At 43.9% G+C, this 17,128-nt stretch overlaps 1 protein-coding gene across 2 annotated transcripts in view; it reads right to left on the bottom strand.

Annotated features, from left to right (window-relative positions):
* The window catches only part of LOC121278775 (arf-GAP with SH3 domain, ANK repeat and PH domain-containing protein 1-like), a 393,348-nt gene that overhangs the window by 45,740 nt on the left and 330,480 nt on the right, over positions 1-17,128 (bottom strand). For both annotated transcript variants that reach the window (XM_041189209.1, XM_041189210.1), the window contains 2 exons: positions 8,518-8,694; positions 2,901-2,970 (listed from right to left, as the gene is read on the bottom strand). In XM_041189209.1, coding sequence (XP_041045143.1) covers positions 2,901-2,970; positions 8,518-8,694 — 247 coding nt within the window. The remainder of the gene's footprint in view (positions 1-2,900; positions 2,971-8,517; positions 8,695-17,128) is intronic.

The following is a 17,128-nucleotide window of genomic DNA, read 5'->3' on the forward strand; positions in this document are numbered from 1 at the left end:
CGGTGACAGTGTGGTCCTGAAGGGCTCAGCTCAGGAAGGATGTCACAGGATCAGGAGAGGTTCAAGTTTCTCCACGGCATCTCCATGATGTGACCCTGTTCACAGAGCACAAATGAGCTGCCATCAGCCGGACAGGAATCAGACATTCACATAAGCTTTGTGAGAATCTATGGAGTGCCCCACTGTATATCGTTATCATCATCCTGGAATATGGAGACTATGGGCATCCGCTGAGTCACCATGACAGGAGCCTTATCACAGAGGGTATGTGCGCTGCCATCTGCCAGACTGGTGTCAAATGTTCACAGATGCAAGGCAAGGATCCATAGAGTGTCCTCACTGCATGTCGTCATCATCCTTCACGAATCTAGCAGCCATGAGGGCCTCCCGAGCACCCCTGCCTCGTCTGGACAACACGGCCTCATCGCCGTCATCCTCACCTTCGAGGACTTCATCCCTGTTGACGTCCTCCTCTGTCTCCTCCTCAAACAGCTCCTCCCCACGTTGCAGCCCCAGGGTTGTGTAGGGCACAACAGGTGACGACGATGTGTGGTGCGTGGCACCCTCTGTGGACTGTACTGCAGGGCTCCAGCAGCCCGGTCAGGGCACCGGAACCTCATTTTCAACATCCCACTGGTTTGCTCCACCAAGTGTGAGTTGCAGCATAAACCTTGCTGTACCTTCTCTCTGCTGTACTCTGAGGATGCCGCACGTGCGTCATCAGCCATGTCCTCTGCGGCTAGCCATTGACACGAAGAGCTAACCCTGCAGCCTACATTCCTCATAGAAGACGTCAGGGATCTGAGATCTACTGAGAATGAAGGAGTCGTGGACAGTCCTTTTGAATTGTGTGCAAACCTACAGGATGTGTTTGCTGTGGTTGCAGACCAGCTGAACACTCAGCAAGTGGAAGCCCTTGCAGTTCACATACTGCACTACTTGTTGCCACGGAGATCTAAGTGCCACATGAATGCAGTCGATGGCACCCTGCACCTATGGAAAACCAGAGATCTGCGCAAATCCCAGTGCTCTTGCTTCCTTGCTTGCCTAATCCTGGTCAAAATGCACAAAGTTGTGTGCCTTCACAAAGATGGTGTCCTGCATGTACTTGTGGGTGGAGGCTTGCGAGATCCCGCAGAGGTCACCTTTGGAGCCCTGGAAGGAGCCACTGGCGTAAAAATTGAGCGCCGCAGTCACTTTCATGGCCATTGGCAGTGGATGCCCTCCAAGTCCCCCAAGCACCAGGTGGCATATGTAATCAACCAGTTCCCTAGGCATGTGCAATCTTTGGTGACAATCTGCAAGAATGACAAGCTCCATCTGTAGATCTTGGGTCCAGCAAGGCACCGACCCGCGACAGTTTGCTGTGGTTCTTCAGTGGTGTGTGCTCCATGCTCCTGATATACTCCTCCTACAGAATGAAAGAGAGAGACATGTGGGTTATTAGTGATCTCCTAGGGACTTCTCATGGTTATGTGTGCAGCTCCAGCTCCATCTCAAGGTCCCTTAATGCATGCCAGAGAGTGCTGGCCACCACTTGGACAGCTAGAGTTTGTGTGCTGCATGGCTGCCCGAAACCCCATCCACCTCTGCCCCACTCGTCCTTACCGATTGGTGGCAGCTTCAGACACTGTGCTGCATGCTGTGCTCTCAGCTCAGGTGCAGGCATTCTCCTAACCCACGCTGCAAGGCTGTGCTGCAAGGCTGCGCTGTTAGCTTGAACCATGAGGTAGACTGGTCCAAACCTGAATGATGACATTGTAAGGGGCTGTGAGCACCTCACCAGTGACTGCTCCATGGTTATCTTTAGCAAGGAGATTATATAACGTGCCCAGTTGTCCAATTGTTCTGTTGCCCCCTAAAACACTCATTAATTTACAGTCTGTGCCCGAGGGGTGAAAGGCTCAGGAGCATTTGGTGGTACTTGCATGCCTCTGTGCTGCTTGAGTGGGCAGATAAGCTAGAGGCCCAACTCCAAGCATGCCAATGTACCTGCATCTGAACTGTCTCAACTGCAGAAGAATGCTCACTTTATAGGTTTCCCTGATGCGTGACCATTTCCCTAGTGTGTGGCCGTGTCCCTCCCACCCTGCCCTCCGACATGTGCTTGTGCACTACCATCAGACCATGCTACATTACCCACCTGCCTCACTGCAGTGCAGCCCTTGTCCCAGCACCGCACTGCTGCTGGAAAAATCAACTTGCCCGTGCCCTCGCCTGAATGCGCAGCACCTCTTCCTTGAAGTTGAACGGGCGACCCTCGCTAGCACTGTACAACATTAGTGCGCACTCACCTCTGACTTCCCCTCGAAGTTCAGCTCGCCAGGTGCATGCCTTTTAAGTGCGGTTATGAATCACGTTGAACTGAAGTCACGCTGATGTGGGAGATAAAGTCGACGTGGGGAGAAGATTCCGATGGGCAGACAAGATGATGAGGTGCAAATGTATTAGAGTTACGTTCCCGATGTTGGACGGCGGGAAAGGTGGCCTGCCATTGTTGGGTGGAGCAGGCAATGGCTAGCTGGTTTCATGACGATGTTAAACCAATTTTTGGCCTTCCCGTCATATTGTTACCCACCCCCTGCCATGACGCTTGCCGCTAACGGAGGCTGACAATTCCGTCCACTGATTCTATTATGTCAATCAGTCATCTTAACTCCCCTTTCAGAGAATTAGAATTTTAAAGCATTTAAACTCCAGTATGATAAAACAAATGTGACCTTCAACTGTAGTCCTTTTCTAATATACCCACAGTTGTAATGAAGTTCTTCTATTTCAGTTATATAACAATTGATGGAGTTTTCCAACTTCAGCAGGATATTTCTCCTTATGTTAGGAAAGGAGGGTCCAAACATAATTTGGTTTAAAAGTCAACTAGGTAAAAAATAGTCTATACTTACCTTGATTGTTGAGGCAATCCTTCAAACTTATTTCCTGATCGGTTTGGTTGTGGAGGACCAGAATCTGTGCCTAGGAGACAATTATAGTTTATGTTTGTTCAGCATTAACTTAGATAGGAATGCAGCCACTTACAATGACAAAACCACCAAAAATGGATGCAAGCACATTCTGATACCAAAAATGAAGCATCAATAAACACTATCCAGAATGATCACTAACTCTAACACAGCAGCTACTTCAAAGTTTATGCATATTTTAGAATCCATGAATTCCAATAAAAAAATTGGAATATGATATATACAAAGTAGAACTGAACGCCACTGGTACACCATGTAATCATTATTAACTTTAAAATTCCAAACTACATGCTACTTTTATTAAATCGCAGCATTTTCACTAATCATCTAGCTCTCAGCATTATTTCACCTTTTAAAACAATTTTCGAACTGGAAACCAATTAGGTGACAAATCAATAGCTCCGATTTTGTAGTATTAATGGTGAGACCACTAGCACTCAATTATTATGGAGTAACTCTCAAAGCAATTTCCAATGTTCATGCATTCACAATTAAACATGAAAATCAGGAAGCTGCTGTCCAATTTGTCTTGCTCCTCCATTAGCTTTGCTACACTGGTACCTCACCGAGGAACTTGGCATTAAAATAGACAAAGAACATAAAGTTATGGTATTTACCACTAGTTACCCACATAAAAAGTTAATCTTTGTTTGTTCACGTTTAAGTGAGTTTTGAGTGTTATGGTAAATTTTAATTATTGCCAGACAATCACTTAGACACCGAAAATTTACTTTTTCAAAAGTGGGTCTCATTCCTTCAGAATTTACGCAGCTTATAAGATACCCCATTTTTTGGCCCCAAAAATCAGGTTTTTGCATGCAATTGACGTATAAGTTGACCCCCTTTTCAACCATGATGTGCTATACTTGCACTGGTAGTCAGCCTCAATGTTTCACCCCACAAATGGCTTTAAGGAATCAAGCAGGTGATACGGGCTGTGCTGCGAAGACCTGTGGGAGTTTAAGACACGCCCACACCATGCAAACCCTGCATGGCAAACAACAAATATGGCGACCACTTTTCTACTTGGCATGTAAGTCAACCCCCCTTTTTGGAAGGATTTTCGAGGCTTCAGAGGTTAACTTACACGCTGACATTTACGATATTGTTGGAGATTTAAAAAATTTTAAATTATTTTCTCCTTTTATCTCTCTTTTTTAAAAACCACCTTTTTTTTCCTCTCTCGTTACTTCACTTTCTATCTATGATTTTACGTTGAATTAAATATTCTGGTTAAGAATCTGTAGGCTGGATTTTATTGCACATGAACTAAGGGGTCCAATAACACATGGGAAGGTGGTGAAGCAGTCTGTCAGTGGCTTTGTAGTGCAACCACTTCATTATCGGATTTCTGGATCACCACTATAATTAGCGTTAGCAGGTATGATGTACTTTGGGGAAGCTAGTTAGAGGTAGTTGGTTTCTCACAATGGTGACTTGCACTTCACAATGAGCAAGAGCAGATGGTAGACAACAGTAGAGTGTCATGTCCAAAGGCCAGAACTCTCTAGGTTCTGCTCAAATGGATGCAGATGTTGTAGCCCACGGATTGTTGATGAAAAGGATACTTACTGAGCATCAGCAAATAATGTGCAATATACTAATAGACACTCAAAGTGCTGAGAATAATTACATAAAGATTGGAGGAATCCACCTCATGCATGAGTAGCATGTCCTTTCAGGCCATTGCGATGATGTCTTCTTCCATGGATAGAGTAGCATGGAATACCAAATGCAGAAATTGAATGAGTGCATGGAGGCCTTCAACAAAGGCTTGCATACTCTAGATGCCATCTTTAATAAGATGAATAATTCAAAGTGCAGTGAGGCCATGAGATGGGTGATGGTCTAATATCATGGGTTTGTCTTGGGATTCGTCGACTTAATCTAGAAAAGATCCTGGTTTCCTTCGTTTGTGCCCTGACCGGATATGATCTCAATTGTAGTAGTTATTCAATTATTGTACCTGCACGGTTCTGGTCTCTGATTCATACCTTCTCTCCTTTTCTCAGAATCTGAAGCTCTTAAGCTTTATGCTGCTGGTTGAATGTACAAACCTGGCTTGCTTGGTAGGCTTCTTCCTAACTTGATTATGGTCTTTTCCAGTGACATTCGGTAGCAAGCTGTGGGGCAGGAAGGCAAGTTGAGTCTTAAGCCTGCAGCCTATCAGGAGTTTACAACCCATTATGTAATGGTGCCAAATGATAGCTAAGCAGAGTGAGCTCAAAGTCATCACTCCTCTTCAAAAGGTCTTTGATAGTGTGCACTTCTCGCTCAGCTTCTTCATTAGCCTGGCAGTATTTTGGGGCATGCACAATTCCATACGACTTTGCGAAAGATTGAAAGCACTCATTGGTGAACTGTGGTCCTTTATCAGAGGTCACTACATCCAAAATGCCATGCATAGAGAACATTTACCTCAAGGAGGTAATAACCATACAAGAGGTAAGGCCATATACCTTTTGCACCTCTATCGAGCCTGAGTAACAGTCGACCGCTAGAAGAACGATTCTCCCTTTACAGTCAAACAAATCCATGCCAAGGCATTCCCAAGGCCTTGATGGAAACAAAGAGAGCAGAGGAGTGGCTCTTCCTGCTTCTGCCTGTGGATGGCACAGGTGACACAGCAAGATTTCATCTGTTCAATTGAGTGTGAAATCCCTGGCCATCATACAGACTGCTGTGGGCTCATTCTACACTCGATTATGCCAAGATGTCTTTGATGGATCTTCTGGAGGACCTCCAGGCTGAGGGCACGTGGTACCAGCACCATCATATCATAAACCAGGAGGTCGTCTATGATGCTGAAGGGGTGCCGCTGTTCGAAATACTGTTTCAGGGCGGGGTTGCTTGGGGTGTACAGTGGCCATCTGTCCAGGCAGTATGTGCAAATCTGGGTGCACTTGGCACCTTGTGTTTGGGTTGTACGAAATTTGTACAACTTCGGGCCTGATTCGGAAATTATCTGGTTGTCAAGGCTGTAAAGGCTGTCGTTTCTGCTATGAACGTTTTGTCTTCCTGTCCTGGATAAGTAGCAGGTATTCTGGACAGTGTATCGGGCGTAGTCTAATGTCTACCCTCTATGTCCTGGATGTGTAGTAAACAGGGCCTTCTTTTGCCATCACTTTGGACCTGGAATAGCACTGCTCCAAGTCCCATTGCAGATGCATTAGCTGCCACAATTGTTGGAAGCTCTTGGGTTGTAGTGGGCTGGACCTCCAAGAATGTTAGTAACCTTTTAATTTGTTTGAACAATTGCAGTTGATGCTCTGTCCAGCACCACATCTGGTCCTGTCGTAAAAGATGTCTGCGGGGTTCATTTATCTGAGCTAAACGAGGCAGGAATTTGCCTAGTTGTTCGACCATGCCCATAAACCTTTGGTGCTCTGTCACATTTATAGGCGGTGGAAATTCCCTTATTACTATTGTTTTTTTTTTGAGGGTCCAGTTACTTGGATAATTTGCCCTAGGAACTTTACTGTGGACCTAGAAAAAACACATTAGTCATTGAGGGTCAAACCAGCTTTTTGCCGCAAGAGTAAGACTTCCCTAACCTGTTTGTCATGTTCCTGCTTCCTGCTACAGCAAGGACACTGGAAAATGGAGGTTGGCGCCTTTTCAGGGTGTTTCCTTGGTTGCTGCCTTGCTATACTTTCGGTTTTAGAACCCACAAATTGAACAACTCCATCAGGCTTGTTTTTGGGAAATTTCCTTTGCATCTTGAACAAAAGCCTTATTCTGCCTCCGCTCCTTGGCCTGTCTGGTCAAGGGTACAGGCTTTGCTTAAGTTTAAATCTTCTCATTGTAAGGAATCAAAGAAATTCTCATCTAAAATACCAACTACTATTTGCTCTCTGATATGCTGTTCGGAGCATAGCAGGCAATGTGCTCACCAAACAGGGGCGAAAAAAGAGACAAGGATGTCATCGGAGCCTTTCACTCAAATTTCAGTCTTCGTAAAAGTATTATTATTGAGAGGACAAAGTTTAACTGCCACAGTCAGAAACAAGGTGAAGGGATTGACCTATTCAGCAATGACTTGTACTGACTCGCCGCAAATTGTGAGTATGGAGTAAATCAGAGGCTATGTATTCCTGAAGTCAGTTACTATCCTCCTCACTATTTACTACATTTCTGACTTTTGTGTCATCTGCAAGTTTTGAAATTATGCTCTGTATACCCAACTCCACATCATGAATATATATCAAAAACAGCAGTGATCCTAATAGTTCTGATCCCTGGGTGACACTCTCTACTTCCCTCCAGTCTGAAAAACAAGCATTCACCACCACTATCTTTTTTCTTTTCTGTAGACAATTTTGCAGTTATATCTCCTTTAATTCTAAAGTGCTTTCCCTCAGCTGTTAAATCAAGTTAATAATGTTTAGTTAATGCACATAAGTTATTCCCAGGTGCCTAGTAAGAGTGACCCTTGGAATGTTGGCTTACAAAGCAACAATCAACAATGAACTAACCTTTTGTGCTAGATTTTGTCCTTTTAGGAATGATATGAATTGCATTCTTATGCCTAACTGACTGATCTTTGGTTAATGATGACTACTGATGGGTCTACCTGAGTGCTTGTTATTCTTGGAAACACTGATGGTTTTACCGAAGCAGAAAAATTAAAGCTCACTTCAACAAACTGATACTTCATTTGAAAGTAATTAATATGAAGTGTTGAAGCAATCTCTAATTAGTGCACCCTGAATGACTTTAAAAAAAAAATCACCCCTCTAAATTTTGGCCATGATTTTGTGACAAGCTTTCCTAAACAGCCTTTTATCCAGGGATCCAAAACATCAAAGTCTATTCAAATAGCCTCCCACCATAACTTCCTCAAATGTTTGAATAGCAGTGACATGAGTCACTGATGGTGGTCGAGAGGTGTTTCTTCTTCCTGGTTCTTGTTGATCATGCTCACTGGATAACTGAATTATAGAGGAAGGCCTCCTTTCATCTTTTCTTATAACTTAAATTTTCAATAACCTAAATTATCTTTGTTGTTAGCAATAATGCCTTTCTGATGATTGGGTAAGTGTAATTGCACATAGTACACCAGATTGGGTCAGGCCAATGCTCTTTATGCCAGCCAGAGAATATAAACAAGGAGACCCAGTGACTATGGAAACTGTAGCTATTGTCTTCAAGTCATGGTGTCTCAGAGTCTCCCACATTTTTCAGAGTGCACCACACAGAAGGAAAATACACAAACAATCGTGAGTGTGATGGACAATGAGAGAAAAAAATTGTGCAGTCCAGAATGACAACTTACACAAACTGAGTTGATGATAATCATTTGACCAAAGAAGCAATGCAAGGGTGTCAATTTTTTCACATGTCAAAATCCCCAGATAATTTAGTTTCCATGCATTGATGACATCAAATTCTTTTGATATGTAGAGGTTCAATGAACTAGGAAGAATTAACTCTTTGCAGTTTCTCCCTTTTTATATCATTTTACTTTGAAAAACAATAATACAATTTTCTGTTTTCTACAGTAACATTACTAAGTTAACTTAATATAAGAAAAACTTACCCCAAGGAATCAGACCTTTATTCTGGGGACCATGAGGTAGCGGACTTGGTGGGTCAGATAAGGTTCGTTTGTGTCCAGGGGGTGGGGGTGGTGGTCTCTTCTTTGATAGAGTGGAGCTGCCGGTTGTGACCTGGGTACCTACAGGAAGGACTGAAGGAGGAACTGGGCCATGTGGAGCTGGAGAAGCACAAAAACAAAGCTGACTACTGCACAATATGTTAAGAGTAGTTATGAAAACAAGCAATAATGGTGCAATAGAGGATCAAAATTAAATGTAAATAATCGACTTCTTCCTGTCTACCACTGACTAAAACTGATGAACAGAAAGCAAATTCTCTCCAAGATTTTAATGGTGATCATCTAATTACAAATGTACACAATATGCACATATCTACCATTCCAAAGAATACTTGTACAAGAATACAGTTTCAAAACGTGTTATATTTAGCATTAGAAACAAAAGAAAATCACTCCTGACAGATCACTCTTGGTGAATATTAATAATGACACTGTATCTGGAAGTTGGATTTTTTTTTCCTGTTTTTTAGCAAGTGCCAGCTCTATATTGGAGGTGTAGATTCAAGCACATAATCTAGGCTGTCACTCAATGCAGCACTGAGGTACAGCTGCATTATAGTACAGTAGAATCTTTATTATCCAGCAAGCATGGGGAATGGGTGATGCTGGTTAATCAAAAATACTGGTTAATAGAGATGGGATACAGAGCAATAAGTTCTCAGGAAGTAAAGAACAGTATTCTTTTTACTTCTAATTTTCAACAGTACATTAAAACATAAAATATAAAATAATACAATATACCATTCAGGTTCCAATAACTTTATAATTGCTTCCAGTTGATATGTGTCAATTCGTATTAGGGGAACATCAGAAGTTCCAGTTATTAGAGAATTCTGGTTTTTTGAATGATGATACAAAGTTTACTGTAGCTACCTCAGATATAAAAACAAGCCCCATTTGCCTGTTCAGGTAGATGTAAAAAACCTATGAACAGCAGAAGAATTTTCCCAATGTCCTAGTCCATCAGCAACTCTGAAGCAACACCAACAAAAACATACTAACTAGCCATTTATATTATTATTATGTATGGTATCTGGCAGGTATTTGTTGTCATGTTTGTCTATATAACCTGGAATCGCTATCCTTCAAAAAGTCACTCCTTAAGTGCAAAGTAATTTGGCACATGCCAAGAACACTCTAAATGCACAATATCTTTCCTGTGCATCAAAATGAAGGAGGAATTGGAAAATCCTGCCCTCCCAATAAGGAGCTACATCAGCTGGGCAGAGAAAAGGCTGCAATACTATGGGCTGGATTTTATGAGCTGCTGTATTCCACCCTCCCAGACCCCCACACACTGAAAAGTCAGTCATCAGCCTGCCCAACTGAAACCTGGCTGTCCCGCAGTGATATTCCCTGGGAGCAGCCTTAATTGTTTCAAGTGGAACTTCTGCCCCCCACGTGGGAGGTAGTCCCGCCCTGGGGAGCTGCTGGCCACTGTTCAGAATACAGACAATCTCTGGAGCCCAGACTTAAAAGTAAGTCTGGGACTTTGGATGGGCCTGGCTGCCAAAGCCCAGCGAGAGTATGGGGGTGGTGGTGGTGGGGAGGTGGTTGGCCAGTTTTGAGAGTCTAGGGGTGGGTGGGTGGGGGGGGGGGGGGAGAGAGAGAGAGAGAGAGAGAGAGAGAGAGAGAGAGAGAGAGAGAGAGAGAGAGAGAGAGAGAGAAAAGGTATGACCCTGCCCAACAGGAGCCCGTACAGTGAAAGCTGCCAGGCTACCTGCTTTGCCTCAGTCTTCCCATGCTGAATGTTAAATAGCAGCAAAGATGGAATGAGGCCCTTAAGTGGCCATTAATTGGACACTTGGCTTCAATAGATCTTAGGGCGGGTAGGCTGCCTGGCACCTTCCCCATTCACCGTAATATAGGAGACAGGTCGGTGATGGGTGGGAAGGCCACCCGCAATATCTTATGAACCTTTAAATATGCTAGTGAAGGGGCAGTTAAATCCAGCCCCACAGCTTTGATTTTCCAAACTGCACTCCTTGAGAGCATAACTCTGCTGGGAGCACAGAAGTTTAGAATTACTCACTATCCAATGCCAACAGGATCTTATGCACAACCCCCTTTCTTCTCTTTAAATCTTTTGCAAAATTAAAGTATGCACTACACACTACTATGCCACAGAAAGACTTTTTAGGATTCACCTTTGTTTTAGGATGACCATTCATCTACAAATGCATTACATCAGATATCTGGGTCTATGTTTGATTTTACATTTGTGCAGGAAAATGGCAGTTTAATAGAGGTTTGTTTCATGAACAGATTCTGGACTGTTAGAAATTAAATGTGTAGCAATATTTATATTTCTTGCTGCTAAAATCCTATAGATATGTTGGAATAAAATCGCAATTTATATTGTTACTTCAAGTTTTATATAATCATAGTTAAACTACTGGTAGGTCAGTTCGTTTGTAAATTGATTTATAGTAGTCCTTGAGTTTTAACATTAGAAATCTGAAATCACCAAGCCAATATTTGTCCTTTCCAGAAATACAAAAGCAAAATACTGCAGATGCTGGAAATCTGAAATAAAAACAGAAAATACTGGAAATACTCAGCAGGTCAGGCTGCATCTGTGCAGAGAAACAGCATTAACATTTCAGATCGATAACCTTTAATCAGAACTGAAGAAAGATGCAATATGTTTTAAGCCAATGGAAGGGGGTGGGGCAAGAAGATCAAAAGCGAAGGTCTGTAATAGGGCAGGGGAAATTAAATGACAAAAGGTTTCACGATACAAAAGCCAAAGAGAGTGGTAATGGAGAAAAGCCTTGAAAACTTACTTCCAGCATCATTAGTCTACAGAGGCCATATTAATTTACTCAGCATTGTGACTGTGACGTGGTGATTAGTTTGAAGCGTATTTATTACATAAAAAGATACTTCAGCATAATTGGATCGAAATTCATGTTTCTAAATGGATACATGCTGTATTTTTTTATTCACTCATGGAGTTGGGTTGTTGGAAAGGGCAGGATTTGTTGCTCAATCCCAATTGCTCAAGAAGGTTATGGTGAGCCACCTTCTTGAATTGCTGCAGCAATCTGTGTGGTGTAGGTACACTCAGTGCTGTAAGGTAGGGCCAGGATTTTCCAGTAGTCGCATGGGCTTGGCCATGAAACAGACCGGCTGCCTGCGATCGGGCCCCGAATGCGATTTCACGCTGGCTGGCCAATTAACGGCCAGCCAGCGAGAATCGCGCACTACAGCAGTGGGGGGGAGGGCAAGTGTGCAGTAAAAGCTCCCTGAGGGTGTGCGTAATAAAAGCTAGCTGAAGACTTTTAAAATAAAAAATAAGAATTTTAAAATGTTTAAAAAAGTCCCCTCGTGACAGAAGCAGGGACATGTTAGAAATTAGTTTGAAAATCTTTTATTTATTTTTAATCACTGATCGAAAGCTCATCCCGCCCATGGATGAGATTTCACAAAAAATGGTCGATTTGCCAGGGCAGCGAAAAATTTCTTTTAATTATGACTTCAATGGCCTTAATAGGCCGCTTAATTGTCGGTGGGTGCACTGCTGACTCCTGCACGCAACCACTGGTCGAAATATCGCGTGTGTGCACGATGACGCGGGACACTTGCTCAGCGTCATTGCACGTCACTTTATGCTCGTTCGGGTCGGTGCACACCTGCCTAACGAGTGAAATATTCTGCCCCAGGATTTTGACCTAGCGCCGTTGAAGGGGCGGCTATATATCTCCAAGTCAGGATGGTGTGTGACTTTTGGAGGGGAATGTGAGTTAGTGGTATTCTCATGTGCTTGCTATCCTTGTTCATCTGGGTCAGGCTTGTCCAACGTGCAGCCCACAGGCTAAACGTGGCCCGCAAAGCCAGTTTTCAAAATGCTGATGAGCAGAGTGGAAGATTCTGAAAGAAACTGCTCCTCGAATCACAGGTGGTTCCTCTCCTGCTCTCACAAATGAACCTATCAGCAGCAATTGTAGGAGAGAAGCAGTTTGTGATTGGCAGAGCAGCAACAACTGTGGCAGTGTGTCCTCCAAAAAAAAAAAGGTATGATGTGGGGTGGTGCTGGCTGCCGGACCAGGTGGGGGAGGAAGGTTGCTGGGCTGGGTGGGGTAGAAGAGGCTGCTGGGCTAGGTGGTGGGTGGGGAGGGAAGCTGCTCGGCTGGATGGGGGAGGAAGGCGCTGCCCGGTGGTGGGGGTTTAGAGAGAAAGTGTGTAGGAGAGAGTGAGTATTAGAGAGAAAGTGAGTGAATATGGGCGTTGCGTAAGTGTGTGTGGGAGACAAAGAGAAAGAGTGAGAGAATGGGTGAGGGGAGGGGGGAAGAGAGAGAGAGAGTGAGTGTGAGATTGTGTGGGAGAGAACGTGAGAGTATGAGACAGTGAATGTGAAAGAGTGTCAGAGAGAGAAAGTGAGTGAATGAGTGTGTGGGACAGAGGGTGAGTGAAGGAGAGAGAAAGTGAGTGAGTGTGGGGGAGAGAGAGTGAGTGAGTGAGGGGGAGAGAGAGAGAGTGTGGGGGCGAGAGAGACAGTGAGAGTGTGGGGGAGAGAGTGAGTGAGTGTGGGAGAGAGAGACTGAGAGTATGGGAAAGAGAGAGTGAGTATGGGTGAGAAAGAATGAGCATGGGAGACAGTGTGTGTGTGGGAGGGAAAGTGAGTAATTAATGGAGAGAGAAAGTGAGTGAATGTGGGAGAGAGTGTGAATAAGAAGGCTCACGGAATGCTATCCTTCATTACGAGAGGAATTGAACTTAAAAGTAAGGATGTTATACTTCAGTTATACAGGACATTGTTGAGACCAGAGCCAGGATTTTCTGTGCCCACTGGCGTCGGGCGTGTTTGGTGGCGTGAGCGGACAATATAGCGAGGAGGCCAAAAATCAGTTCCAAGACGTCGTGAAACCAGTTTGTGATCTTCCACTCAGCCCGTCAACGGCAAGCCACGTTCCCTGCCATCGGATGTTGGGAACCTCATGGTAATACACTAGCATATCATTATAAGGCCAGCCTGCCGGACTCACCACACGCACCCCCCCCCCAAACCCCCCCATGCTAACGTGTTTCACAACAGACAACAGAATATATAAGGTGTGCACTTGGCGGGGCTGCACTTTGCTTGAGACTTCAAGGTTTGTTTTCCCACCTTGCTTCAGTCAGCACTCGCAGTCATTAGCGTCAGGCTTCACAGACAGCACATACAGCAATGCATCACTTTTAGGGGGCGCTGTTGGGCTAGTCTCTACCTACCAGGCGAGCAAAAAGTGGGTGACTTTTCAATGGCTGCGGGGCTAGGGCTTGCTTAGAGAAGGGGCAGAAGTGGCCTCAAGCAAGGGAAGAGGTTGCAGGACAAGGGATGTACTGGGGAAGGAGGGTAACCCAGGGTGTGTGTGGGGGCACACGTTGATCTGTTCAAGTGGCCTCAAGATGGTGACGGCTGAGGAGACAGTCTCCAGAGGAGATGAGGCCAGATGGACATGTGAGGGTATGTGTGTGAGGATGGTGGTGATGTCCCTTGAGCTGGCAGTGAGTGAGATGCCAATGAATGTGTGATGGGCTCCAGTGTGAGAGTTTGGAGTGATTAGATGGTTCCCATACCCTGGCTGCACGGATGAGATCATTCACCCTCTATCTGCATTGGGTGGCTAACCTCTTCTGTGCAACATTAGTACTGATCACCACTGCCATTGCCTACCAAGCCGGAGTGGTAATGTCGCTGCTTCCCCTGCAGCCAGAGCAGGGGTAGAGAACATCACAGCTGATCTTCACAGCGTCCAAAAGGCACTCAAGGGCTGCAGTCTTCTTGCTTTTCGGGGCCATGTCTTCTTTGCTGCAGTCCTGGGCTGGAAACACTAAGCACGGCTGTACTTTAAATGTGGTGCCTGGCGTGATGAAGTGGTGAGGTGACAGCATAGCAGGCGAATCAGAGCCTGCCTGCCATCGAAATGGTGTGTATCCCGTGAATGCATAATTAATGTGGCAGGTTTGGGACAATATGGCGTGAAAAGCCGCCATTGTGGCCAAGAGGTGCCTTTTAGGACAGAGATAAGGAGAAATCTTTTCTGAAGGTTGTGTGACTTTGGAACTCTTTCTCAGAAGGCGGTGGAGGCAGGGTCATTGAATATCCTTAAGACAGAGGTAGATAGATTCTTGTTAGGCAAAGGATCAAAGATTATTGGGAGTAGATTGAAATGTGGAATTAGTAAAATAAACAGATCAGCCATGATCTTATTGAATGGTGGAGCAGGCTTGATGGGCTGAATGGTCTACTTCTGCTCCTATTTCATATGTTCGTATGAGTGAGTGATTGCGGGAGTGTGTGTATATGTGTCTAGCTCACTTGCAGTCTCAGGATTCCCACTCAACCTCACTTGCACACACCAACACACAATCACACCCACTCACAGTGGGTGACGGTGACTGAGAGAGAATCAAGAGATGAAGAGTGAGCCAGACAAACAGACTGTGTCCTTCTGTCACACTAACGTTGATCTTTATTAATTACTCTTCCTTCATTATCAATTTATTGCTTTGATATTGCTTTTTTATCATTTATTAATTTCTATTCCTCTATATATTTTTCATCCTTTTTCCCCAACCACCTCTACCCCACCCCCCATCTGTCACTTGTTTCTATGTTGTTCTTTCACAGAGTGCTGAACCTTGTTCTGCCATTAACACATCCTGCTTTCTTACCTTTATGCTACTATCAGCACCTTCTTTAGTCTTCACTGCCATTAACATTCCCTTTGTCTTGTGTCCATGACATCTTTGTCAATCTCTCCTTAGTCCTTACCTATCGCTGACTTTCTATCTTGCTTCACCTGCTCCACCACCCCCTTAAGCAGTGTAAATTCCATCACATTTCTATTTCTCTTTAGCTCTGAAGAAGAATCATATGGACTCGAAACTTAAATTCTGTTTCTCTCTCCACAGATGCTGCCAGAACTGCTGAATTTTTCTGGCATTTTCTGTTTTAGTTTTGGATTTCCAGCATCCACAGTATTTTGCTCCTATCTTTTTGAAATTTGCTCATCAGCCCTTTGAGTGAGAAAAAAATGGAAAGGTGGCCCCCTAAGGGAAAAGGTTGGACATCCCTGCTCTCAGTGGTAGAGGCTTCAGGTTTGAAAGATTCTAAATGTTTGGAAAATGCTGTTGGTAAGTTGCTTTGGTGAGTTGCTACAGTGCATCTTGTACAAAGCATATACTGCAGCTACTGTGCTTTGGTGAATGTTTATGGCAGTGGAAGCTGTAGGAATGCACATAACAAAGTGTGTTTCCCAAGAAAGTGATTCTGTAAGTACTAACAAAAGAAAAAAAAAGTTAATAATGGATCCTTTCACACTTCTTGAATACCCACTGATTCACTTAGCTGACACAAGTGTCAAAGATTTATTAATCTCCAGTTGTGTACCTAATAATAATATACAGTAGCTAAATATCAGCATAGATTTCTTCTGATTTATCTAAAAGACACTGATGGCTGGTAGTGGCAGGTTTGGTTTTCCTGTTTTGCAAGGTTTGAAGTGCAGAAGATAGAGACATCAATTTTGACACTGGTAACATCCTGATCAAAACTACTTGTCGGGCAATTAGTTATTCAACAAAATGGAAGAAAATTATAAAACTTACATATGTGTTTTATACAATCAGTCATTTTAACTTTAGGTAACAATGACATAACTGTAAAGTAAAAACTAATTTCAAAACTCCTAAAGTTTGGTGCAGTATTCTTTTAAAAATCTCATTTGTTTGTCCTATTGGTTAAATGAGAATGTCTTCACAGTGAGCTGTGTTTGTACAGTCCCTGTAATGTAGTTACACACACAGTTCTGTTAAGAAGAGAGTTCCAGGTTTTTGATCCAGTGACAGCGAAGGAATGGTAATATAGTTCCAAGTCAGGATGGCGTGCGACTTGGAGAACTTTCAGGCAGTAGTGTTCCCATGAGCCTGGTGTCCTTGTCCTTCTAGGTTGTAGGATTGGAAGGTGCTGATGAAGGAGGTTTGGCAATGCACTTCAATGCATCTTGCAGATGGTACACACAACCGTGTGCCAGTGGTGAAGGGAATGAACATTTAAGGTTGTGGATGGGGTACCATCGAGCGGACAGTATTCCAGTATACTTGTGACTTGCAAATGATGGACAGGGTACTGTGGTAGAATCCATGGGTGAACCACCATTGATGGGAGAGATGTAACAACCACTCAAATCGATGAAAAATACCAAACTTGTGGTCCTGATGGTATTCCGGCTGAGGTCTTCAAAGCTGTGGGTTTATGCTCACATCAAAACTCCATGCACTTTTCCTACAGATTTGGGAGGTAAAAGAACTCCCCTCCCACCACACGCCCCTTAACTTCAGGAATATGACAGTTGTAACTATCTTCAGAAGAGAGATAAATCATGCTGAGGAAACTATCAAGGTATTTCCCTTGTCCATAGCAGGGAAAGTCCTAACATTCATTTTCTTGAATTGCCTACTTCCTGTGGCTGAGAAAATCCTCCCAGAGACACAGTGTGGCTTTAGACCTTCCAAAGGAACCTCTGACATGGTCTTTGTTGCCAGA

This window comes from Carcharodon carcharias, chromosome 6 (assembly GCF_017639515.1).
Source record: "Carcharodon carcharias isolate sCarCar2 chromosome 6, sCarCar2.pri, whole genome shotgun sequence".
NCBI lineage: Eukaryota > Metazoa > Chordata > Chondrichthyes > Lamniformes > Lamnidae > Carcharodon > Carcharodon carcharias.